Below are 26,570 nucleotides of genomic sequence, written 5' to 3'. Positions count from 1 at the left end.
TTCATCCTGAGGTACAGTTTTGTGTTATTTCGGGGGAAGGTGGGAATCTGGAGAGCTTGGAATTTTCTGACATACTCTATCATGGTCCTGGGATCTTCCCTGGCAAGATACTTCTACTTCAGTGTTCAATAGGTATCTCATACTTAACTAGTCTAAAATATGCTTTTTCCTCCCCAAACCTCTTCCTGTTCTTAATTTTCTTGAAGTTTGGATGAACACTACCAGTTTATTTCAGCCAGAGGTTTACAGCCTTGGAATTATTGTCTGTTCTTTTTTCTTTGTCACCCCCAAATGTTAATTCAGTTTCCAAGTCTTGTCAGTTGTGCCTCTACAAAATCTGCTGTATCCATCTCCATTTTTTTCCTAATGTATGCGGTCATCACCTTAATTCAGGCCCTTATCCCCTCTCACCTAGATTCATATAATAGCCTCCACCTTGCATTTCCTGCTTCCCTTCTGTACTCCTCCAAACCTTGTTCCACATTGAACTGTCTAAAGGACAGATATTTTTTTGTTCTTGTTGGCTTGCATTTTGTTTTCTTTCTCATTTACTTTCTTTTTTGATCTGATTATTTTTTTTTTTTTGTGCAGCAAGAAAATTGTATAAATATGTTTACACATATTGGATTTAACATATATTTTTAACATGTATAACATCTGGGAGAAGGATTGGGGAAAAAGAGGGGAAAAAATGAAACACAAGGCCATGCAAGGGTCAATATTGTCAAATTATCCTTGCACTACCCTGCTTAATGAGCAACTAAGTGATGTAGTGGATAGAATGTTGGGCCTGGAGTCAGGAAGATCTGGGTTCAAATATGACTTCAGACACTTACTAGCTGTGTGACTCTGGGTAAGTCATTTCACCCTGTTTGCCTCAGTTTCCTCATCATAAAAATCATATGAGCTGGAGAAGGAAATGGCCAACCCTTCTAGTCTCTTTGTCAAGAAAATTTCAAATGGGATCATGAAGAATCAGTCACAACTGATAGAAATAGTGCTTGTGGAATTGAGTTGTAAAGAAACTCACTGTTTGATGAAAAAAACTTACAATCCATTTGTTTGGGGAATCTATGCTCCAAATTCTTCCCTGTAGAGTAACCACAACATTGTGTCTCAGTGTTCCCTTCCTTCCCTGGGTGTATGCTCACACATTCATCCCTAGCTAAGTTTAAATTTGTTTCATTACACGCGTTTGTGACCAAGCTTATTCTTTTCTAACTCACTAGCTCAGTTGATGGATATGACTTCCTGGAAAAAGTTGTGAATTGTTTTTCCTAGGATATAGGCCAATCCTATGGATTGTTCATGGTAGCCCAGAAGCATATTTTGGTGTTTGCCATTATTAACTCTTTTGGGGGCAACACAAAGATAGGAATATTTCTTTTCTTATTCTAGTCCCAAGCCATATATGAAATTTCTCTTGCAATTTAGTTTCTTCAAGCTGACTTGCAGTAGTTGTTAATTTCAAATAAAAATTTCTTATAGGTCTCCTAGAGGAAAGAGCTCTCCTTTTGGGGCGAATGGGTAAACACGAACAAGCCCTCTTCATTTATGTCCACATTCTGAAGGATACAAGGATGGCTGAAGAGTAAGTGGTCTCTCTAATCCTAATGTTACTTTTTTATGAATATCTAGATTTAGGTGTATGTTATGTTCAAAATCACAAAAGACCAAAAGGATATCTGGAAGCATCCTAGCCCAGAGAAACTTTTTTTTTTTAATTATAGCTTTTTATTGACAAAGCATGGATAATTTTTCAACATTGACCCTTGCAAAAACTTCTGTTCCAGCTTTTCCCCTCCTTCCCTCCACCTCCTCCCCTAGATGGCAGGCAGGTAAACATGTTAAAGTATATGTTAAATACAATATATGTGTATATATTTATATAGTTCTCTTGTTGCACAAGAAAAATCGAATTTAGAAAGAAGGTAAAAATAACTTGGGAAGAAAAACAAAAATGCAAGCAAACAACAACAGAAAGAGTGCAAATACTATGTTGTGGTCCACACTCATTTCCCAGTATTCTTTCGCTGGGTGTAGCTGGTTCTGTTCATCACTGATCAATTGGAACCGATTTGGATCCTCTCATTGCCAAAGAGAGCCACTTCCATCAGAATTGATCCTCATATAGTATTGTTGTTGAAGTATGCAATGATCTCCTGGTTCTGCTCATTTTATTTAGCATCAGTTCATGTAAGTTTTTCCAAACCTCTCTGTATTCATCCTGTTTAGTCCAGAGAAAATTAAGAACACTACAATGATTACCCAATAGAGGGAAAATTGTCTGCCATAAAGGCACCCAATTCTATTTTTAGAATTTATTTATTTATTTATTTTTTATTTAATAGCCTTTTATTTACAGGATATATGCATGGGTAACTTTACAGCATTAACAATTAAGGCACCCAATTCTAATAATTTATCTAACAAATCATAAAACTATTATGTGAATGGAAATTTCCTTTATCCATGAAACTTTGGTCTTGTTCCATTCCTGATTTTACCACATTTCACTTCCAGGTACTGCCATAAACACTATGACCGAAACAAAGATGGCAACAAAGATGTAAGTTGTGACTCTGATCCCAGCTATCTTGTAGTTTTTGAATGTAGTCTCACATCTTTTTCTGACTGCTCACAACCTACCTAGCGTTTTTCAAGTTTGTTGTAGATTACTCTGACTGGAATGAATTGTTAAAATGTAGTGGGTCAGTGTGTTAGTGCTATTTGATTTGAGATACCTGTGTTTGATTTCTAAGTGGATCAAATATAACCAGGAATGGTTAAAAGTGAGTCTCTTCTCTGTTATCATCCTTTTTGATATCCTAAATTAGCCCAGTATTTAGTACATAGTAGGTACTTAATAAATGTTTGTTGATTGATTTATCCCACTTCCTTTGACGTTTTACATTTAGGTGTACAATGCTGGAGAAACTGAGGCAAGATAGAGATTAGAGAGTTTTAATATTTTATTTTTTGAAGAGCTTAATTGATTGGATCAAACTCTTGTCTCAAAGTATCCAGCATCCGAATTTGAATTCTCAATGACATATTTATAGCTCTTAGCTCAGTTAGCTAAACAAAGGCAGGGGGTGGAGTCCAAACTCTGGTGAGTGGGACTCTCCAGGCAGGGACCATCAATCCAGTTCTGACAGGTTGGGGGGTAGGACCATAAATTCTTGATGACTTAGGAGGAGTTAGGAGCCAAGAAGTCTGAACTCCTCCTTATCTTGAGAAATAAATATTTACAATTTATAACCTTAGTGTAACTAGCCCTCAGTTATATCAGTCCCAATGAACCAGAGAGAGGGTTTGCAACTAAGGGGATTGAGGCAGAACAATTAGGGAAACCAAGGCAGGACAATAAAAGGAAACTGGCACAACAGGTATGTGCTATTTTTAGAATTGGGATCATAGAATTTTACAGCTGAGAATATAGTCTAACCTTTTTATTTCATTGATAAGGAAAGGAGAGCCAGACAGGTTAAATGGCATGCGGCAAAGTTCATCAAGTTACTGCATCAGAAAGAGAGCCTTGGGTCTCCTAATGCTCAGGCAGTTGCTCTTTTTAGCTTTTCATTTTGATACAATGATTTTTTTAGAATCCAGCTTTACAACTGGTACCAGAATATTAGACTGAATCACCTCTGGAGCCTCCTGTCATCTATCAAAACCTTAGCATAGATAGAATCTCAGCTTTCAGAGAGGAAAGGAAAAACCTCTTCTGAGTTATGCTTATTTTTTCTATCCTTTTCTCATAGGGAAGGAAGCAAATTTAAGGGTTTTAAAAATTATTTTTATTGCTAAATTAATTTCATATACATTTTTAAAAAACATTTCATTTTAAAGTTTTGAGTTCCAAAACTGATCTCCTCTTCCCTGTCCCCTTCTCTGAAATAGTAAGCAATCAGTTATAGGTTATACATATGCAGTTATGTAAATCATTCCATATTAGTCATTGTCATATACATTTTAAAGAAAAAAAAAATTAATGACTTTTAAGACATTGGCTATGTGACCTTGGGCAAGAGAATCCCTTAAACTCCCTTGTGTCTTAGTTTTCTGATCACTAAGGTGAGGTAGTTGGATTCCATGGCTTCTAAGGTCCTTCCCCACTCTATGATCCGGAGTGCTCAATGACAGCTGCTGCCTCTAGACTTCCTTCTTTATACCAAACTCTTCACTATCTCTCCGATTTAGTTAGTATTCTGGGATTCTCTAAGGGTTACCAGTATTGCTACTAATTAAGTATATTTTGACTGGATTTATTTGAAACAGGTATATCTTTCCCTGCTTCGAATGTATCTGTCCCCACCAAGTGTTCACTGCTTGGGACCAATCAAGATGGAGCTGCTGGAGCCCCAAGCTAATCTCCAGGCTGCTCTGCAGGTTCTGGAATTACATCACAGCAAACTAGACACTACCAAGGTCAGGCTCTTCTCTCTCAATCTCTCTCTGCTTGGTTTACCTTCTTTGAATTGAGGGGAAGGAAGATATAGCATTTGGGCTGAATTGAAGAATTATTAGTTCAGCTATTTTAAAAGGTTTCTGCATCCTTCTCAGCTCATTATCCCTCTTTGTGTTCCTTTGCCCTCAGGCCATCAATCTTCTTCCAGCAAACACTCAAATTAATGAGATACGCATCTTTCTGGAAAAGGTCCTGGAAGAAAATGCACAAAAGAAACGTTTCAATCAAGTCCTCAAAAATCTTCTTCAGGCAGAGTTCTTAAGGGTACAGATATTCTGAACACTAGAACTTTTTTTCATTTCTCTGCCTGAATTTTGTCTTGATCTCTTTCTGTGAACTCACATGGGAGATATAAAGCCTTGGGCTTTATATACAGGTCACATTCAAAGATGGCTATTAAAAGTTTCCAGCTCTTTTATTGCAAGAAATTGGTGAAAATTGGGGTGGGGAGAGGGAGGTAGCAGGGATGCAGTAAATGTACTTTCTCTACCTTTCTTTCTCATGGAAATTAACTGGGATTCAAATACTTTTGGATTTTGGTCATTCTCCCTTCAGGTCCAGGAGGAACGCATTTTCCACCAGCAAGTAAAGTGTATCATCACAGAGGAGAAGTTGTGCATGGTGTGTAAGAAGAAGATAGGGAATAGGTGAGTCCCTCAGACAGGCCTGGCTTGTCCTAAGCCTCTGTAGGTTCTTGTCTAATAACAAACAACCTTGCTCCTTACTCAGACCTAGGATTGAGTGGCTAGCAATGAGACAGGATCTTCCATGAGGCATGTTCAGGAAAGTAGCAAGCAGGAATGGATATTGAAGTGCTCCCATGCCCAGACTCATTTTTGAAGTGACTCATCAGGGATGAAGCAATAAAAGAATTGCATTTTAAAAAATCTTCCTACATTTTCTTATATATTTCATTCATCGTCCAAAGTAGAGGCAGATTGAGTCCAGTTTCTTTTTAGACTTGACCAGTGCAAGAATTTATTTTTCTTGATTACACGTTTGTAACAGGTTTTAGTTTTTCTTGCTTTTTCAATTTGGGAAAATAGAAGAGGGAAGAAGATAATGTGGACCTAAAATGAAAAAAATAGTCTGCTTCTTAAAAAAATATTGGAGAAGCTGGGTCAATTTGAGGAACACTGATGTTTAGGTGTCAATCTTTTTCTTGAAAGGTGGGCACATTTGCCACCACCACACTGTACTGCTTTAAGCCAGTTAAAATTCACTTTTGATTTGGCTCTGGCCTTTTTAGCAGATGGAGTAAATGTGTGCTGTTTCCAGGCTCATTTCTTGAAAAGGCAGATCTATACTGTTTGTAAAAGGCTTGTACAAAGCAATTCAAAGAGATTAAACACCTAGCTGGTGACTGGCCTGATGTCTTTTATGAGATTTTAGCCTATATTAATACAATTATAATATCCAAAGCACTCGGGTCATATCTGGGGCATTGAGTCTTGAGTGGTCAAAATTGTGCCCTATCTGAAACAATTGAAGGAATTCTGGGATTGTTTAGCCTGGAGATGCAAAGACTGTTCCCCTTAGCCCTGTGGGGACTAGTAGATGGAAGTACCAAAGATACAAATTTCAATTCAGTATAAAGCTTAGCAATGATTCTGCCCACAAGTAGAATGGGCTGTCTTAACAGAATGAGCCTAACATTATTGTAGGTCTTCAGTGTAGATGATTCTGCAAAGTAAATATTGTATAGCTTCTTTGGGTAGAAGTTGGACTAGAAGATTAGGACCTCTTCAGAGTCTGATTCCTCAAAAGCTGTGCCTTCAGGTTCTTTATCAGGACAAGCCCAGAATTTGTCCTGATGTTGCTTTCAACTGACACTGTCAGCCTTAGTGCATGGTTTTACATGTTCCCCCGGCCTATTTTTGGCTTTTGCTTGCTCAAACACATGTTGATTAACAGGAGATACAAATGTAATGCTGGAGAAACTGAGGCAAGATAGAGATTAGAGAGTTTTTAATATTTTATTTGAAAGGGAGAGATTTACTGGGACCAAATGGATCCATGGTTTGGTCCCAGGGCTGAATGAGACTATGGTCTCCAAGAATCCAGCAAACAATGTAAGTTCTCAATGACCTATATACATGTGACTCAGATATAGGGGGAAGACAGAGGTAGGAGTGGAGTCAGGGTGCTGAGAGTGGGAACATGGGACTAACAACCTGGTTCTGACTGGGTGTGAGGGGAGGAATGGAGGACATCTGATAACTGGGATTACAGAATGGGCAAAGGCATCCAACATTCTGATGATGTCTAAGATTGAAGGTCTTTCTCCTTATCTGGATCATCATGATTAGGAGGGAGGGATGGTGTTGCAGAACAATTCAGAAAAACTGAGGCAGGACAATTAGGGAAACTGAATCAGAACAAAAGAGAACTATGGCACAACATTCCACACTCTCTCTTCTGAATATTCAAATCATTGAAATTACCTTCCTCTAGATAGGTCTTAGCACCATAATTTTGACCAACCCATGTAAAGCAAATAAACCAAAATAAAACTAGAAAAATGCAAGGACTTATGGCAAGGACAAGTCTCTCCTTGCTAACCCCAGAGTTAATCAGCAATACAAAGGCTCCCTGTTGCTAGCATGTCAGGTCCTCTGCAGTTCCAGAGCATCTCAGGCAGAGAATCCAGTTTGAGATGGACAGTTCACTGTGAGTTAGGTCTGTGGTCATTTGTGCATTTAACTCAGCCTCTGCTTATATAGGGAGTAACAGTGCTCAAGACAGTCCTGCTGTCTATACTAAGAGGGGCACCCCACGTCTGTCAGGAACTCCAAAGTGGGGAAAAAGTGGGCCTGGAGTAGCTCCACCTGTCCCTGCTCAGAAGAACAGGAGCTGCTACTAGGTACCAGATTTCTGAGCGGATTATGCACAGTTAGATCAAGGCAGGCAGTCCCAAACTATTAGAGGCCTGATATCAAACTGCAAGGTCCGCTGAAAATGCTGAAATATTAATTAAGGAACTGGGGTTACAGGAATGGAAAAACAGATCAGAGAGACTGCCGGTCCCAAGACAGATGTCTGATTTCTGGTTATTAATAAAAATAATCCCAAAAACTGAGTCTGCCAGGGCAATTCCAAGAGAATAAGGGGTTCCAGGGTTAAAGCATAACCAGCAAATCATAGTCCAGTAAATTTAAGCAAGGAGTAAAAACAAAAAGGACTGTTTAAAGAATTTCCAATTCAATCTGAACTAGTGAGATGGGGGTGGGGCAGAAGTGCCTAAGACAAAGTGAATAAGATTCCCATTCTTTCAGGTATTTTGAGAAAAATACACCAGTTTCCCCAATTTCCTATTTCTCTCCCCCCCCCCTTTTTTTTTTCAGGGAAAGGAATTATTAAATAACCATCCCACACAAATCCCAAGAGTGAATCAAAATTCCTATACGTAACAAACTAGTACAGAAGGGTTTCCCCAAATCCCTCAAACCATACAGCAATAGTTCCATCCCAAATCCTAAACACAGTAGTACAGTTAAAATTTTAACAATAATTCATCAACCACTTTCCCACTTCCCCATATCACTCCATCAGGGGTAAGGGACAAAGCCTCATTCAAAACTGTTTTAGGCTCAGCGTGGGCAGAGACTCTCAGTCCATGCAGAGGATACGTGTGGTGTGTCAGGCATGCTGGCAATCAAAGCTGATCTAGGTCCCAAAAGCAAGTCAAAAACTGTAATTTGACCAAAATCTAGAACAACAACAACAACCAAAAAACCCCACAAATCTAACAAATAAAGGTTAGAACAGTCTGGGCCCACTGGGACTGCTACAAGATATAGGGAGGCCAAAATAGATTGCCCAGCAGCTTCCTATGTGAAGAGATGCTTGTCTCACAGGCAAAAGGCTGTCAGCTATAGTCTCCATAAAAAAGGCAGCAGTTAGGTCTCACAGACCACTATTAATTGTCCTCTCATTAGTTGGAAATTTTTTTTAAAACACTTGAATATCATAAACACAATATCCAGTAACAGATAGATGATCAGGCTAAATACTTATTTGCCCAAGTATTTAGGATATAATGATTACATATAACCAGGTTGGAAATAACAAGGTATGACATAATTGAATTGCATTAACAGTTTCTATTGACCATTGCTCTGATCATAGAAATCAGTCACAGGAGGAGAAAATGCAGGGACACAACTATAACATAACATAAGCAATCAAAATTGATCCCTAAGCTCATAGCCTTAGCCCAGTTTTACTTCAGATAATTGTCCCAATGGAGCTTTAAAACTTCCAAAAAAACATTAACTATAAGCCCAAGAAATTTTACTTCCAATAACAAATCCCATTAACCATAGTTTCAGATAAATCCTAAACAGATATTTACCATAACCTTATATTGATAACAGTAAGAAATTTGTCTCAGTAAGTTCATATTTAAGTAGACAGTTTCATAAGTGAACATTATACATACCAACCAGTTTGCTTTTAAAATACCCAATACATAGACAAATATCCCAGATTGTATATTGTCCATAACGGAAACATTTTCAAAAGGACAAAGGAAAAAAAACTTATTTTCAGAGGCTTTTTAAATGACCTCAGATTGACCTAATACACTCAATTAAAACTTAGATAGAATATCCTATACAGAATATCTTAATACCACATAAAAAAATCCAAAAGGTTCTTAAAAATATTAAATTTTTAGAAATAATCGTAGCAAAGTATGGATCACATTTTCCATATTCCTTAACCAAAGAAACTATTATGTATCAAAAGAAACAAATATTCAGTCAATTAAATATTCAGCCTATCTCTTGAAACCATTTGCCAAAGCCAAGCCTTTGCAGAAAGTGGCAGGAATACACTTAGTGGGGGGAAGGGGGAAAGAGGATGGAGTCCATGTGGCTGCCCCTCCTCTCACTCCACCTCCAAAGAGGCAGGGGAGAGGGAAGGTGAGCTAAACTGCATCCCAGGCTAACTAGATGCTCCTTTGCTAAAGTAGCAGAGAGCTGGGGGGGAACGGGGGGACGGTTAATCTTCACCTTTGAAGACCAAAGATCCTGTTTCTTCCTACCTCACCCAACCTTCTTCCACATGCAGATTTTCCTTCTAGTCTCTCCTAAATTGCCTTCAAAACTTAAGATTCATGATACAGTGGCTAGCTAAATGATTCCATAAAACCCACATGTCTAGCAGAGCTGGATTTAAAGCATAACTTAATAATGTTATAATATAACAAATTACTCAATGTGTTTTAGAAGATAACAAACTTTACCTAATTAGAGGCACGTGATCCCTTTCAGGCAAGTTAACAGAACTTCTCTTTAACAAGCCATTAGATAACCAAATCTAGCCTGCATAGACAACAGCAAAATTATTTCCCACAAATTTTAAAACTACCCAAAAGAATACTCAGAACAAATCTATCATGCAAAGGCAATAGGAAAATTATTTCCCACAATTTCATAGTCATCCTAAAATTCCTAATCAAATGTTCTCTCCTGCCTGAGTTTCAATCAGATAAGGTTTTATTGCCCTTTACTCTAGCAGGCTTTGAAAACCTGCTTTAAGGGAAAAAAAACTTTCCTGCCAGTTTAAAAATAATCAAAAATTTTTGTTCTCACGTAAGTCAGGGGAGACATGGGGGACGTCTGATAAATTGGGATTACAGAATGGGGAGAGGCACCCAAATTCTGATGATGTTTAAGATAGATCTTTCTCCTTATCTGGATCATCATGATTAGGAGTGAGGGGTGGTGTTGCAGAATAGTTAGGAACTGAGGCAGGACAATTGGGGAAACTGAGTCAGGACAATAAAAGAGAAGTGTGGCACAACACATACACGTGGTAACTACAGTATATTTGATACCATAGAGAACTCTGAGGAAATCTATGACTCTCTTGTACTTCCAACCTCTTCTAAGAGATCACTCAATTTCTTTCTGGGTCTATACCTGCCAGGCAGAAGTGAACATACACAGTTTCTGCTCTTGTTCTGGTCAGAGATAGATGGATGGCAGCTCTGCCTGTCCAGATAGTCCAGGGGCAGCTTGATTTCCATATGCTGACCAGGGCTGCCTCTGACCTGGCTTTAAGGCTGGAAGCTTTTCCTAGGAAAGGAGGTGCTTCCTTTCTGGGGACCAGCCTCAATCTCATTTAATTCTTCCCTACAGCGCATTTGCCAGGTACCCTAATGGAGTGGTTGTACACTACTTCTGTTCCAAAGAGGTCAACCCAACTGACACCTGAATTGGAGCCACACATAAGGTCGGTGGACTATGATTCCTACATTTCCCAGAAGAGTGGAAGGAATGGAAGCTCCTTAGGAAATGAAGATGCCTCCAGGAGGAGTCTTCTCATTTGGACACTACTTGGAACTTTACAGCCTGGAGCAGCATCTCTGGACTAACTCTACTCACAACCCCTACAATGTTGGCTTTTTAAGAGGAAAAAAAATGACTCATATGGTTAAGTTGCTGGCAACTTCACAGAATCTCTTTGATACTTAGGATGTGAGGTAGATGCATCTTTTAGTGTTTGCATTGCTATGCACTAAGAAAACTTGTTTTCAGCATTTGTAACTAAAGGGGAATTTTTCCATTAAGAACCTTTTTTGTAAAGGTAAATGCATGTCTTCACAAAGACTTGGAGGCCAGAATAACTGGAAAGTCCAATAAGAAGAGAAAATTCTAAAGAGCTGCACCATTTTCGTAGGCAGAACAGCTAGCTTTCTATTTAAGGATGCTTGTTTGTTTTCTCTCGGTCACTCCCAAGACATTTCTCTCTCTCTCCCCTTTATTTTTCTCTCACTTGCATTTGATTACTTTTTTCTCATGTTTTTCCCATAATTCCTGAGGTCAGGAATGACTACTATTTGGCAAGTGTTATGTTTGACTTGCAAGGTGTTAATTCTCCAGAATTTTTGTATCAGCTCTGCAAGTGTTAGGGGATGTGGTGGAAAATGTAAATATGTCCTATTTGCATTGCACAATCAAACACTCCTCCCTTCAAGAAGGGGAGAACAGGAGGGCATCATTACTTTCCTAGAAAAGGCATCCTACACCCACCCTCTGTCCAATGGAGAATGTAGGTACTGCTGAGTTGTGACATCATAAAGACTGAATGAGCATCTGAACTCTTGGTGTGAGATCATATTCACAGACCCCTGCAGTGTTGGCTACTTCTAACTCATTCACCAGTAGCAAAGTTTAAATTAGTTTAATATTTATAGATGATGCTAGACCTTGTTTCAGGCACCTCCCTGCTACTGGCTAGTACCTGATTGCATGCTGTGCAGAATAAGCCTGATTCTCAGTCTGCTGATTTGTTTTGAGGGAGCAGGTGAATTGGATTGTAATTTTGTTGGTGTTTGGGTCTCTGAGATATTTAAAGAAATGAACCAGTTGAAAGCTATAGTATAGAGATCTCAAGTACATTTGTGATCATATTTAGGGAGGGAGGGAAGAAAAAAGGCAGTATCAGCAAATGCGCTTTTAAAGTACATCCTTCCCTTTCTCTCTTCCTACTCCCCTCTCCCTCTCTTCCTCCCCAAGGTTCTCTAAAGCACTCTCTAGGTTGTACTCTTGATATCCATAGGATTTTTTGTGGTTCCATAGAGTAGAATTTGCAGCACTCCTCATTTAAAAAAATTAGGACCTACTATCTCTTCAGTCCCAATAGACGTCCAAGGACATGAAGGACAAAAAATCCTTTATTGTGACCTTAATGGAAATGCTGTACACTTGATCACTTCAGTTTTGTCTCCTTGATACCTTTAGTGCGTCCTTGGAAGTAGGACTATGATGGGGTAGTGGATTCCTTCCTCCTCATTGGCCATAGTAGCCAACTCCATTTCCTTTTCTGATACAGTGACTTGACATTATTTTCATTTGGCGATTTGGCATCTTTTCTCCTGTGCTGTTAGCATTACTTTCAGGTGGTGGGGTTTTATAAACTCTTCCTGAGGGGGACTAGTAGTGGACTAAAGGGATCCCAGTCCTCCACAAGAATCTGTGTATGCTGTCTGAAGATATGTTATTAGACTCCAACTCAGCTATAATATTTTGGCTAACTTGAGAGTGGTCTGGAGCTGTTTGGGAATAGGTCAGTGAGAATGAGGAGTCTCTTGGGAGAGCCCTGAACCAAGTAATTAGGAAGAGACAGGACCAGTTACCAGTTTGTCCACATGCACATAACAGTGCAGAAGTGTCCTAGGACCCAGTTACCAAGAAGGTAGTTTTATGTTGGATGAAGGGCTTTTCCTCAAATTTCCTGATGAAGCCTTCCTAGAGGTATAACTCATGCTGCACTAGCCCAATACCTTCTGTCTCTGGTTTTTTTTTACTGTGAGCCAGATTTGTTCAAAGCAATAGAATAAAGATTATGTGTGGTCCTACATGTAACAAGCTGCTGCTTTGTCAACTCCATCCCTCTTCCTTTACCTCTTTGGGCCATAGCCCTATCTAGCAGCTACATTTGACAGAAGTCTATTCAGTACAACGTTTGGCTTGCCATATTTAATCTTAGTTGTATGTGAAATTATCACAACTACTAAGTGAAGTGTGGGAAATCACAGCTTGATGGGGTGAGCTGGTGATGATCTCTTGTTCCCTTCAATAATAATAATAATAAAATTTAATGAACCTTTCTATCTCTAGTTTGTTTTTCCCCCCTTTGTGAAGTTTGGTTAAAAAATAAAAAACAAATGATATTTGCTGTTCATATATTTCTTTGGAGCTAAGAGAAAAGTTGGGGTCCTTGGCACGGTGAAGTGTGAACAATGCCAAGTTTTTGTATTTGAGCTGCTATGGGTGGTCCAACTTTAGGTCTTGCCTCCATTTTATAAAATCATAGGATTTAGAGCTGGAAGAACTTAAGAGTTCATGCAGTTGCTTGTAGGCTCTCTCCTCCCCCAGCTTACCCTTAGATATCTAGTGGAGTGATTCAGGATTAGGAAGAGAAATTGATGGGGAATGAAGTTGAGCTTGGAGAAAGAGGAAAAGAGAGACAGGAAGGGTGTGAGTCCACGGGACAAGAATTCACGCACCCCAGCCATCTGTGGCAAAGAATAGGAAAGTTTATTTCTGGTTTCACTAAGAAAAAGATTCTCTTAGTGAACAAAAGCCCCTAATTCAATCTGGAGGTTTTGTGAAGAGGTTTGTTAATGGTACTTAGTTTAAGGGCAGATCCTAGAGCTAGGGACAATTGAAATTAGACCAGAATCTTCTATTTGAATAGAGAATTTTTCAACTGAATGAAAACTCAGTAGACTAATTTTCACCTCAATAGAGAGTTTAATCAGTAGTGGTGCCCAGTGAAGCTGCTTATCCTGTTTCCCCCTGGAGGGTGGGGGAAAGGGTCTTTTACTGAGGCTAGGATTCCAGGAGACTTTGTCCTTGAGAAAGGAGAATACTTCATTAAGATGTGTTTTCTTTAGGTCTCATGAGTTATGCTGTTGAGGGGTAAAGGTACCCTAACAGCGATGGGGGTCCCCAGGCCAGTGTCTCAGGTTTTGTGAAAGAAATCACAGTCCCAGTCTGCAAAGCGAGATTTGTGGCAAAATGGGCTTATTTCACTGAGAAATTTTTTCTCTCATTGTGTAATGCCGAAGAAACTGAGCAAGACAGAGATTAGAGACCAATTCAATAATTTATTAAATGGAGAGTAATACTGGGACCAGTTGATCCGAGGGCTAGAGGAGACTATCATCTCAAAGAGTCTAGCCTCTAGTATCGGGACAGCAAGCCTTTTATGGAATAACAAGAACAATGACATAATGGAGGGATCTAGGTGGGGATAGAGGGAGGTTACTGATATTCTAATGACATTAAGGAATGTCTATAAAACCTTTATCTCAACCATTAAGAGGGGATGGTTATAACCTTAAGGCAGAATTATGAAATAGGACAATTGGAGGAACTGGTCACCCCATTAAAAGGGAACTTTGGCATAACAATTGGGCCACTTTCCTGATTAGGAAGATAGTAAACTTTGGGATACAGTCTTGATTTTTATTTAGCCTTCTCAGTTCTCAAAGTGTGGTGCAGTGAATCCTGGAGGGTCTCTGAAATCCTTTCAGAGCGTCTACAAATTCAAAATTAGTTTTTTTTCTAATATGATAAATATCTATTATGTAACCCCTCTAAACAAGAACTCTTTGGACAGATTCTCAATAGTTGGTAATATTGTAAAGATACTGAGAAAAAGAGTTTGAGAACCACTGTTATATGGTTTGGGGCTAGGTTGCGATTAAGGGGTAATTTCCAAATCAAATAAGAGTGGTGATTGTTTCCCAGAGCAATTGGAGGTGGGAATTTTCTGGGGGAACCAAGTAAGAGGGTGGGGCTGGGTTGAGATTCAGGTGGGAATCATTTTTAGGAATTTCCCAGGCCGGTGGTCCACCCTCCCCAAAGATCAGGGGGACACAGTCCTATTACATCAATGACATGTCACTCACTTCCACTGATCTGTCCCTTCTGCCTCCTCTTTCTCATGTTCCCTGGATAGAATTCCTTGTATAAAAATAAGCGGGGAAGGAAAGGGTTACAGAAAATAATTGGAAGGAAACAAATGGTTTTGGTTCTCATGTAATTATGGCAGGGTGCAAATAACTTCCAGAAATTCCACAGCTATTATTTGCATTATAGTTCTATCTCTCTTCTTTTTTTTTCCACTTTGCTGTTTCTTCAGCACTGATCATTCGACAAACATTTACTAAATGCTGTAATGCCGGAGAAACTGAGGCAAGATAGAGATTAGAGAGTATTTAATACTTTATTTGAAAGGGAGAGATTTACTGGGAACAAATGGATCAATGGTTTGGTCCCAGACATGAATGAGACTATCAAGAATCCAGCAAACAATGTGAGTTCTCAATGACCTGTATACACATGGTTCAGACTCAGGGGGTAGACTGAAGCAGGGGTGAGTCGGGGTGCTGAGAGTGGGAACAGGACTCTGACAGGATGGGGTGAGCCTCTGGAAATGGGGGGAGGAACCCCGGAGATGGGGAGAGGCATCTTGATAAAATGGTATCTGACATTTCGATAGCTTGATATGGAGAGAGACATTCTGATATTCTAAAATATAAGATCTTTTATTCTTATCAAATGTTCAGATAAAGAGGGAGGGGAGGTTTGAGATTGAGCTTTGAGCTGATTATAAACTGAAGCAGAGAAACGGGAGTCAGGACTGGGTCAGGATAATTAGGGAAACTTAGGACAATAAAAGAGAACTGTGGCATAACAATGCCTACTATATGCCAGGTACTGTACTAATCTCTGGGAACACAAAAAGACAAAAGATAAACCCTGCCTTTAAGGAGCTTGCATTCTTTTTTTTTTTTCTCTATAGTATTTTATTTTTCCAAATACACATAAAAATAGTTTTCAACATTCATTTTTGTAAAGATTTCATGTTCCAAACTTTGTTCCCTCCTCATCCCTTCCCAAGAGAGTAAGTAAGCCAATATAGGTTAAACATGTATAATCCTTTTAAACATATTTCAATATATCTCATGTTGTAAAAGAAAAATCAAACCAAAAAAGATGAAAATACTGATGAATTTTGACTCTCTTCGATTCCTGGTCAAGGAACCAAAAATGATGAGGTTAGGATCCCCTCAATTCCTGGTGGTAATAAGGTTAGTGGCAATAAGAGATTTTTAACTGCAGGTTAAATTGTAATTGGCCGCAGGTTTTTAAAGTGAAAGAATTCACTTATTACCGAATTATTAATTGCAAAATAAAAGTTTATTGTTGGATAGAAACCAGTTTGCTAAAGGACTGACTTCTGTAATGACAAAGTCCTATAGGGAAAAGGAATTTGTTTGAGACTGAGAATGCAGGAATATGCCTTCCCCAGGAGGGGCTAACACAGATCAAAAGGAAATACAGTTTCTTAAAGGGACCACAACTTCAGTAAAAGGAACAGTTTCCCTCCTTCATCAATACTATGCTTCAAACTACATTCAGTCTTCATAGATCTCTCTCTGGATATGGATGCTATTTTCTATCCCAACTCTATTGGAATTGTATTGGATCACTATATTGCTTTGAAGAATTAAATTTATCACAGTTGGTCATCACATAATCTTGTTACTATGTACAATGTTCTCTTGGTTCTGGTCATTTCAGCACCAGTTCATTTAAGTCTTCCCAGGCTTTTCTGAAATCAGCCTGCTCATCATTTCTTATAGAACAATAATAACCTATTACATTCATATACCATAACTTATTCAGCCATTCCCCACTTGAGATGCCTAAAAGGCAATTGGAGATTAGAGATTGAAGGTCAGCAGAGAGGCTGGGGCAGAAGAGGTAGATTTGAGAGAGAATCAAAAGCCTAGAAAATGGTAACCAAATCCATGGAAGTTGAGGAGATCACCAGGCAAACTAGTATACAGGAGAAGAGAAGAGGTCTCTCTGAGGGCCCCTGCAGTTAGAGGGGATGATCTGGAACAGGATCCAACAAAGGAGACAGAAGAATGGTCAGATAGGTAGGAGGGGAATGAGGGGAGAGAATTTGCCTCAACAACCTACAGAGAATATCAAGGAAAAGAGAGTGATCATGGCGTCAAAGGAAGCAGAGAAGTCAAGGAGAATGAGAACTGAGAAAAGCCCACTAGATTTGGCAACTAAGAAATCATTCTAACTTTGGAGACTGCAGCTTTGGTGGAATGATAAAGGTTAGTTTGTAAGAGGTTAATAGAATAGGAGAGAAAGTATTGTGTAGATGGCCTTTTCTAGAAGTCTATCAGCTACAAAGGGCATAAGAGAGACAGGATGATGGTGGAGATAGCAGAATCAAGTGAAAATTATTTCAGGGTGGGGGAGAGATGGACTTGATTATAAATTGAAGGGAAGGAGCCATAGCTACTTTATCTTTCACTCTCTGAAGCAGCTAAAAGAAGTAGGAGCCAAAAATTCTGCCTCTTTTGTCTCCTCTTCCCCTGGGGTCATTCATGATGAATCCTGCTTCCCTAGCTCTCTTGTCCCTTTGTTCAGGGTCATCACATTGTGAGACACTGAGGCATGTGATTGGGTGCTGATGAACATCAGGACACTCATTCTCTAGTCTACAATGAGCCCCCTGAGTGGCTCACCATGCGGATAGGAGGGGGCAAATTTTATCTGTGACTCTGTTTTCTCGCAGAATGGCGTACAGCGGGTTGTCTGAATTGATTGGAAACTGCCAAACAAGGCTAGTGCCACGAGTTGGAACCATGGGATAATTGCCGTGGGAATGAAGTTAGAGCTGAACGTAGTTGAGTTCCCAAGTCCAGGGTCAGACCTTATTACTGGCACTGTCTCCTATCACTGTAAGATAGCCTCCCCAGGGGAATTGTTTCTATAGGGTTCTGCAAACTGCCCTAGGGAAACTATAATAGTATGATAAGCCACTTTAACATGGTTTCAGGCTAGCATGCAGGCCCCCTGGCCACAGCTTAAGAAGAAAAGCCAGCAACTTCTAATTTTGACTTATCCTGTCTATTACTTTCTTTTTATTCTGAATAATTTTACTTTTAGACATTTGGCCAGCCTCCAGCTTGTAGAAGATGAGAATTTGGAAGAGAATGGCCAGGTTTTTTGCAGGAGAACATGGCTCTGGTAACTTTGTTTCCATATCTGTGATGGTGGTGGTTGCCTGAGATAGAAAAGGTTAACTTTTATAAGTGGTCCTCCTGTTATAGCTTGAGGGTTGATAATCACAGAAAAGACAGACCTAATCTCTTTCATTGACCCACGGTCTCTGCTAAGAGAGGGTTCTCTTGATGGGTCAGGTTGTTCTCTGGCCAGATTGGCTACTGAGTCTTCTCTGGAGAATATGTGAATTACCATATGCAGGTGATGAGGGTTATATCCCCTCAATTCTCGGTGGGTGATGAGGTTAGTGGCAATAAGAGACTTGTTAAAAATCCCCTTTTAATCGACCACAGGTTTAAAGTGAAAGAATTCACTTATTCCCGAATTGTTAATTGCAAAATGAAAGTTTATTGTTGGATAGAAACCAGTTTGCTAAGAGCCTAACTTCTATAGTGGCAAAGTCCTATTGGGGAAATGGAATTTGGTGCTGAGAATGCTTTCTTAGCGGGCAGAGAGCCCTAGCAGCTGAACAAGCTACTTTAGGCCCTCTGCAAGGAGTGAGTTTAAAGCAACCTGTTATATGGGTATCTTGGTAGGGGCTGGGACAGCCTGAGCTGATCAGACCAGGAATTCTTAATTGAACGAGAATTTAGAATTTCAAAGATCAGTGAGAGTTGATTTGCCTCTGAATAATGTTACTTCTCTCATCCTGGGAGGATGGGTCCCCTCTAGACTCTTTGGAGCCTGGGAGATCCTGATCTCTCAGATCAAAAAAGGGGACACAATCTCAGAATGATAATTTTAAAGGAAAAGGGAACAGTTTCCCTCCCATTTCACAGGGAAGTTGGCTGGACAAAGACTGTGAGGCATATACAAGTACTAAAAACACCTTTGAACCTAATAGCCTGCATCAGAAGATTTCTTAATGACATTTTATAGGAGAGAGATTCTTAACCTAGGGGTGGGGGAGTCTGTGTAGTCATTTTTAAAAGTTTTGATAACTGTATTTCAATATAATTGTTTTCTTCGTAACCCTATGAATTTTATTTCCACTTTTAATTTAATTTAAAAACATTCTGAGAAGAGGTCAGTAGGCTTCACCAGACTGTCAAAAGGGTGTATGACATAAAATAAGGAATCTTTTCTCTGTCTTAGAAGGCTAGTGTGTAGAACCTGAGAGATAGTATGGCTGATCCTCCAAATTCCAATAGGGTGATGGCTATGGCAGAAATAATAATGGATTTTAAAAAAAGACCTGGTTTTTTAAGGCTCAGTCCTGCCATTCATGAGCTGTGTGATTTTGGAAGAAATTATTTAATCTTTTTGAGCTCCAATTTTTAATCTATAGAAGGCAAATTATATATGTATATCCTGCTTATGTCATGAAGCTTTGATGAATCATATGAGATCCTTGGAAGATTTGAAGATCATAATTTAGATGTAAGGAGATATGATTAATGAGGAGACTAGACTGGTTCTTTAGGATGTAAGATTTTTAAAAATATTTTTGTTTCCCCCAGTTGCATGTACAATAATTTTTTTATATGTGTTTTTAAAACTCTGGAGTTCCAGATTCTCTCCCTTCCGCTTTACTCCCCAGTCTCATTGGGAAGGTACATGTGAAGTTATGCTTCAAGACATTTCCATAAAAGTCATATTGCAAAAGAAAACAGATCTTCCCACTTACCCCACCTTTAAAAAACCCTCAAGAAAAAAAAGTATATTCCAATTGATATTCAGATATAATAATTTCTTTCTCTGGGTATGGATAGCATTTTTCATCATAAATCCTTCAGAGTAGTTTTGGACCATTGTAGCTGATCATCCTAAAACGTTGCTATTATTTTATATGTAGTATGTAGTACATCTCACTTTGCTTGGTTTCTTGGAGGACTTTCTGGGTTTTTCTGGGAGCATCCTGCTCATCATTTCTTATAGAACAATAACATTCCATCATAATCATATACCTCAGTTTATTCAGCCATTCCCCAATTCCCTGGAGTCCCTGTAGGGTTTATTTTGATGTAACCTGAGCACTCTCCTCTGAGTTAAGAGGTAGCCAGCCAGTCATCCTAAGAAACCATTTATCCCTCTGCTGATAATCGGCTTCCCTTCCTTGGAAGTCACACAATATGGTTCTATGTTATGGGCTCCCTTCCTGGGCAAACCCACACTTGTTAAACCCTCACATCCCTCCTCCAGTAGGCCGTGACCTAGGCCTGATTACCCTATCTCTATCTCTGTAGCCTTTGCTGACGTGTGGGCCCGCCCAGTTTCAGCTGGTGGGGTTGCCAGACAAGTTAAATGTTAATTCAAGGAGAAGGCTGACTCTGTGAGTGAGTTGACTGCCTGCCTGTCCTCACAAGTGAGCACACAGCTGCTGAGAATTGGTCTCCACCCACTATGCTCTGGACCAGTTTGCCAAGGCAGCTTGTAGGCAGGGTGCTGCCAGTTCTAGGTGCATTGCTGTTCCAGAAGAGAGAAAAAAGGGGATTTCAACTAAGAAACTTACAGGTAATCAAACTGGAAAAATCTTTTCCTTAGGAAATAGTAAATATAGAAATTGGAGGTGGGTGGAAGCTCCTTTGTAGAGAGTTACTCCATTTAGAAAATGTTCTGATCTTATCTGGTCTCTATGCTTTTTGGTAGAGTTTAAAAGGGTCCCCTGGGACCTTATTCTCTGAAGAAAGTAAATGCAGAAAAAGTTTGGAAATACAAAAGGAACAACTTTATTGTTGACTGAATGTTAAGTAACTAATATGCTTTTTGTTTTAGTTACTGTTTTTTAAAAATTATGGACATTGTATCTTATAACAGTGTCTGCCTAGGGAAGAAAGGGTAAAGATAGCTATAGAATTCTATCCTTCACTCCTTTCCAAAAAGCATAATGTCATCAGAACTCCCCCTTTACCTGTCCCTAACCCCTTTTTGCTATGTAGCCATTCCTTGGTTTTTGATAAAGAAGTATCATTCCCTGGTGGCAACTTAATATTCTCAATTGCAGGGAGCCTTTCTCCTTCCCACCAAGGAGTCTAACTGCAGGCTCTTCCAGAGCCCGTCAGACCAGTTCAAGCCCAGTGATCCATGGTGATCTCAAAATTTGTCTGGGAGGCTTACCCTCTTCTTTGGAGCTAGTGAACCCAATGTACCTTAACTGTTTCATTTGCACAGTATGACAGTTTATGCAGACTGATTCCCTACTACCTTGGGTGCTGCTTGGCCTGTGAAAATTCTTGCCAAGTCCAGACCTTGTGGAGTCACTCTGATCCTTGGACCTCTGATATTCTTGATACAGAAGTTTGCTGCCTTTGTAGCCAGAGCCTAGGTTGCTGCTTGAGGATGGCATGGGTGTAGAGAAAGGTTTTGGGGGCCTTTCAGGCTCCCTGCAATTGAGTCCAAGAAACTTCTGTGATTGCAGCATGAGATCTATCCGCATTATGACCTTCGAGTGAAAGTGGTGAGAGCAAGAATCGTCAGAAGCACAGACCTATGTGAGTCCCCTCTAATCTCTCAGTTCCCATTTAAATAAATGAATGGGCAAAGTTATTATTATCATTAAATGCTTACTATTGGCCAATCACTGTGCTAAGTGCGGGGAATACAAATAAATAGAAAAATGAGTCAGAAGTAGCTAGATGATACAGAGGATAGAGCACCAGCTGGAGTCAGGAGTATCTGAGTTCAGATTCAGCCTTAGATACAAGACTTACTAGTTGTGTGACTCTGGGCAAGTCATAGAACCCCAATTGGCTAGCCAAAAAAAACTTTAAAAAGAGTCAGTCCTGCTTTCAGGAAGCTCGGGCTCTTAACTGGGGGAGATAACACATAAAAGAAAGTTCAGTTTTCAGGGTAGAGGGAAAGGGGCAGCAGTGGAGCAGATGGTAAGGTCCTTATGTCCAATCAGTAGGTCAAAAGTAGCCAGTGGCCTGGAGGATTTAGAGACAAGGCAGAAGATGGTAAGGCCTGGTGGTCCTTTATGTCATTGGGAGAAATAAAATTGGTGACTCCCCATCTTATACTAGCTGGTTTGAACAGTTCTGAGTGAAATAATAAATAGGAAAAAAATACACACACACACACACCATATACATTTTATCTCATTTACTTCTCCTCACAACAACCCTGTGAAGGAGATGCTGTTATTATCTTTATTTTACAGATAAAGAAATGGAGGCAGAGAAGTTAAATAAATCATTTACAGGGTTACCAGATAACTATCTGAGGTCAGATTTAAATTCAGGTCTTCCTAACTCCAAGTGCAGCATTCTATTCACTATTTAGATGATTTCTTCAGGGGCAGAGGCCACATACCTGTAGAATGATGATTACTTTCACCCACTACCCCTCTCTTCCAGGGTCTAAGGCAGACTGCTTTGTGGAAGTACGACTCCCTACATCCTCACCATTGGTTGCTAAGACAAAGGTGATTCCCAATTGCTGCCATCCAGAGTGGAACGAAACTTTCCACTTTCAGATCCATAAGGCTGTGAAGGTAAGGAATTAGCTAAGGGGAGGGGAGAGCTGAGTGCTCTGTGATTTTGCTCCAATGGCCCAGTTGTTTAGGGTCTGGTTCCAGGCCCATTCTACTCCATTCCTATTTCACTTTATATGACCAGCTTCCACGTGCTGCTCCTCCTATTTCAGAACATACTGGAACTCACCCTCTATGATGAAGATGTTCTTCAAAATGACCAGTTGGCCTCAGTTATGTTTGACCTTGGAGGCTTGGAGCCTGGCCAATCTCATAGTCACACCTTTCTGTTGAATTCCAAGGTGAGTCACTCCCATCCTGAGCCTTTTTATTTCTTATTTTCAGATCAATAACAAACACTTTTAAGGTATTCTTTTTAAAAGATTAATTTTTAATTGTTCCCTCCAATTACATGAAAAATATTTTTAATATTTGCTTCTTAAAACTTTTGAGTCCCAAATTCTCTTTTCCCCTTCTTTCCCTCCTCATTGAGAAGATAAGAAATTTGACATAGCCTATACATGTGCAGTCATACAAAACATTTCCATATTATGCTGAATAATACGCATTTATTAAACTCCTACTGATGAGATTGAGTTCTGGCACACCAAATGACAATATTGACTTGGGCAGTTGGCACCAATTGTGAGCAATTTCACCAAATTATGAGATTGAGAACTATGGGCACCAAACGATGGGCTTCGTTAGCAATTCACATGTGAAGAATTCACGATGGTAAAAGGTGGGTTTATTTAGGAGAAGAGGTTATAGACAAAATGAAGAGACAAAATAGACACCAGTAAATATGAAATAGATTTGGGAGAGTACATCCTTAGCAAAGAAAGGGGTTTTTAACAATTAACAGTGGAAAAGACATGTTCTCCAATTAACTAGTGTAATGTCAAAAGAAACTGAGCAAGACAGAGATTAGAGACCAATTCAACAGTTTATTAAAATGGAGAGAAATACTGGGACCAATGGATCCCAGGGCTAGACGAGACTATCATCTCAAAGAGTCTAGCCCCAAGTATCGGGACAGCAAGCCTTTTATGGAATAACAAGAACAATGACATAATGCAGAGACCTAGGTGGGGATAGCCTCAAAGATGAAGGTTACTGATATTCTAATGACATTAAGGAATGTCTATAACACCTTTATCCCAACCATTAAGAGGGGGGGACGGTCATGACCTTAAGGCAGAATTATGAAATAGGACAATTGTAGGAACTGGTCACCCCATTAAAAGTGACCTTTGGCATTACACTAGGAGAAAGAGAATATGCCATGAGGCAGGAGCACACCATTGACTAGCAGAGGTAGCTACAGTAAGGAGAAAGATAAATCCAATAAAGGGAAGATACTATGAAGAGGGAGAGAGTACTTTATAGAAGGCATAATCCTGAAGGGGACTAAGCAAAGATCTTCATCAGGAGCACATTTTTTATAGGGAAAATATAACCTCAGGGAGGAAGGAAAGTACCAGTGAAGAGTTTTGTAGCTCAGAGGAAGGGATCAAGGAGGAGGAATCAGATTGAATGCCTCTGGCTGACCAGGTCCCAAATCTGTCTAAAAATATGCTAATATTTCTCAAAGGTTGTTTAAAGATGGCCAGATATTAGAAGGATAGACTTTGGAGGCTGATAGAGTTCCATTCCTATTTCACTCTAAACAAACAAGATAGTCTGGGACTTGGTTATGCTTGATAATAGCTGGATGGGCTTCTTCCTGATAAGGGCAAAAAGTAAGCTCTTTTCAAAGTCCACATGGCTTACATGTGGGTAAGGTAGCAGGAATACAAAGACACAATTCCTCCCCTCAAGAAACTTATACAACAAATATTGAAGTGGTGGTGGTGGGGAGGAATAATTTGCAGGAGCATCACAAAGGAAGAAGCTAGTTCCTGAACAAAACCTTGAAGGAAAACAAAATTGTGAGGAGCAATGATGAGGAAAGAATTCCTTTTGGGCTTGGGAGATGGTTTGAGTAAATGAACAGCTAGTTGTCCAATTTAACAAGAACAAGGGAATTAACAAGGGAAAAGATAAATTCCCCAGTAGAATTCCCAATTAACCAGGAAGAAGAAGCCTTTAAAGAGAGGGGACTATGAGATGGGAGAGAGTACCTCATAGAGGTCTTAATCCTGAAAAGGAATTTGCAAAGATTTTCATCATGAGCACTTTTTATATAGAAAAAATATAACTTCAGGGATTTCACCATTATAACTTGGAAAGTCCCAGGGGAGGAGGGGAAATAAAGGTGGAAACAAGGATGTGAATTGAAACTTTGGGACTGTTTTGAAGATGCTAACAAGACAATCTGGGTATCTTGTGGATGCCTTAACTATGGTAATAAGACTATCTGGAATACAAAGACAGATAAATTCCCCTTCAGGTTATGCTAATTAGACAGTCTTTGGAAACTGACCTAATCAGAGTTGACTAAGGAGTAGGATAGGATTCACATCACTATCTACATCCAGAGAAAGAACTGATGAATAGATGTACATTTAGAATAATTTCATACATGTATCTATTTGTGTCTAATGGTAGCCGTTTCTAGGGTAGACGGGAGGTGGGACCGGGGAGAGAACAGAGGTGAGGGAAGAAAGAGAAAAAAATAAATTTACATGATAACTTTATATACTGGATGATAAAGTCCTGGGTTATGAGGGGGGTTGGCAGGGAGAACCTGAAGTATTGATAAAATTACTCCCTGAGGCAAACAGGGAAGGGCATTGATGGAGATCACTTTAACCTTATAGTTCCACCCTCTGTGGAGGTCATGGGTAGCCCCACTTTGCTATATATATCCTGCCAGAAATCTAAGTTATGTCAAATTCCTAAAGTTAAATTTTCCCTTTAAATCTGCCCATGGATGTCGTCTTTGCTGAACCCTTTGGGTTAAGCCTGCTGCAGCAGTGTCTTTCTCCTTCTTATAGCTAACTAATTCTTTTAGAGTGCTAAACTCCTCTATGGATATAGTTTGTCAGTTTGAGGGCATTCTACCTCATGGAATATACCCTTTCCCCTGGTCAACTGTAACTTCCATTAAGGAACTTGTCTTTTACATTGTTAATTATTAAAATCATTTTGGTGTCTAATTATATGTTCTCCCAACTCTATTTCATATTTACTCCTGGTATCTATACCTCTTAATTTTGTCCGTAACTTCTCCTCTTTGCTAAAGAGAATGGGGATTGTGAATTCTTCACATGACTGAACCCCAACATTTGGTGCCTATATTAATCTCATCATCTGGTACTAAACCTCAAACACATCATTTGGAACTATCCTGAACACATCATGGAGGAATAGCAAGTTATACATGGTAGATTTTGCAGTTTCATATGCAATCCTTTTTTTTTTTGTTGTTCTGTTATGGAAATCTTGTTTTTCTCCTTGATTTGAAAATAAAATATATATATATTTAAAAAAGTAATATATAATAAAATTGGAAAGGTTAAGTAAAGCTCTCTGATGGAAGCTTTAAATGCATAGGCTAGTTTGTATTTCATTGTCTAGAACAGAATTTCTAAATTTGTGTTTATTTATGGGCCTTTTGGATAGTCTGATGAAGCCATAAGATTTTATAAGTTATTAGGTTTTTTAATGTGCAAAATAAAATAGACATAATTACAAAGAAAATTTAATTACATTATATTTAACCACATGTAATTATAATACTATAATTATAGTTATTAAAATATAGCTATTAAAATATGTACTTTTAAAAACTCAAATTCATGAACCTTGTGCTAAGATTTGCTCTAGAAATTTGGGAGCCACTGAAGGTTTTTGCAAAGGAGAGGTGACATAATTTATTTCCTTCAGAAGATTATTTTGGTTGCTCTTTGAGTGAATGAATGAATGAGTGCTTATTCTATGCAAAGCATTGTATTAAGTGCTAGGAACAGAAATAGAAAAGTGAGACCCTTCCTTCTCAAAGAGTTTACCTTTTTGAGAAAACATCTAGGAGGCATGTAGGATGTATGGAAGACAAATTAGGGAGAAAGGTTGGCTATTACAGCAGCCCAAAAAAAGAGATGATGAACTAACCTGATGATAGTGTGAG

The 26,570-nt window shown here is 39.2% G+C and overlaps 2 protein-coding genes across 5 annotated transcripts in view; both read left to right on the top strand.

Moving 5' to 3' along the window:
• The window catches only part of VPS39 (VPS39 subunit of HOPS complex), a 62,176-nt gene extending 49,086 nt beyond the window's left edge, over positions 1 to 13,090 (top strand). For both annotated transcript variants that reach the window (XM_031952151.1, XM_003756035.4), the window contains exons 20-25: positions 1,489 to 1,591; positions 2,524 to 2,569; positions 4,282 to 4,431; positions 4,601 to 4,735; positions 5,027 to 5,118; positions 10,618 to 13,090. In XM_031952151.1, the coding sequence (XP_031808011.1) occupies positions 1,489 to 1,591; positions 2,524 to 2,569; positions 4,282 to 4,431; positions 4,601 to 4,735; positions 5,027 to 5,118; positions 10,618 to 10,693 (602 nt within the window). In that variant the 3' untranslated portion in view covers positions 10,694 to 13,090. The remainder of the gene's footprint in view (positions 1 to 1,488; positions 1,592 to 2,523; positions 2,570 to 4,281; positions 4,432 to 4,600; positions 4,736 to 5,026; positions 5,119 to 10,617) is intronic.
• Positions 13,091 to 19,997: 6,907 nt separating this feature from the next.
• The window catches only part of PLA2G4F (phospholipase A2 group IVF), a 35,867-nt gene continuing 29,294 nt past the window's right edge, over positions 19,998 to 26,570 (top strand). For 2 of the 3 annotated variants that reach the window (XM_031952149.1, XM_003756048.4), the window contains exons 1-4: positions 20,005 to 20,541; positions 21,446 to 21,518; positions 22,383 to 22,519; positions 22,672 to 22,800. In XM_031952149.1, the coding sequence (XP_031808009.1) occupies positions 20,431 to 20,541; positions 21,446 to 21,518; positions 22,383 to 22,519; positions 22,672 to 22,800 (450 nt within the window). In that variant the 5' untranslated portion in view covers positions 20,005 to 20,430. Of the gene's footprint in view, positions 20,542 to 21,445; positions 21,519 to 22,382; positions 22,520 to 22,671; positions 22,801 to 26,570 lie in introns of all 3 variants that reach the window. The other variant, XM_031952150.1, reaches the window with a different exon arrangement.

Source organism: Sarcophilus harrisii, chromosome 2, assembly GCF_902635505.1.
Source record: "Sarcophilus harrisii chromosome 2, mSarHar1.11, whole genome shotgun sequence".
NCBI classification, from domain to species: Eukaryota; Metazoa; Chordata; class Mammalia; order Dasyuromorphia; family Dasyuridae; genus Sarcophilus; species Sarcophilus harrisii.
The sequence above is the reverse complement of the archived record's forward strand: the minus strand, read 5'-3'. Positions and strand labels throughout refer to the sequence as shown.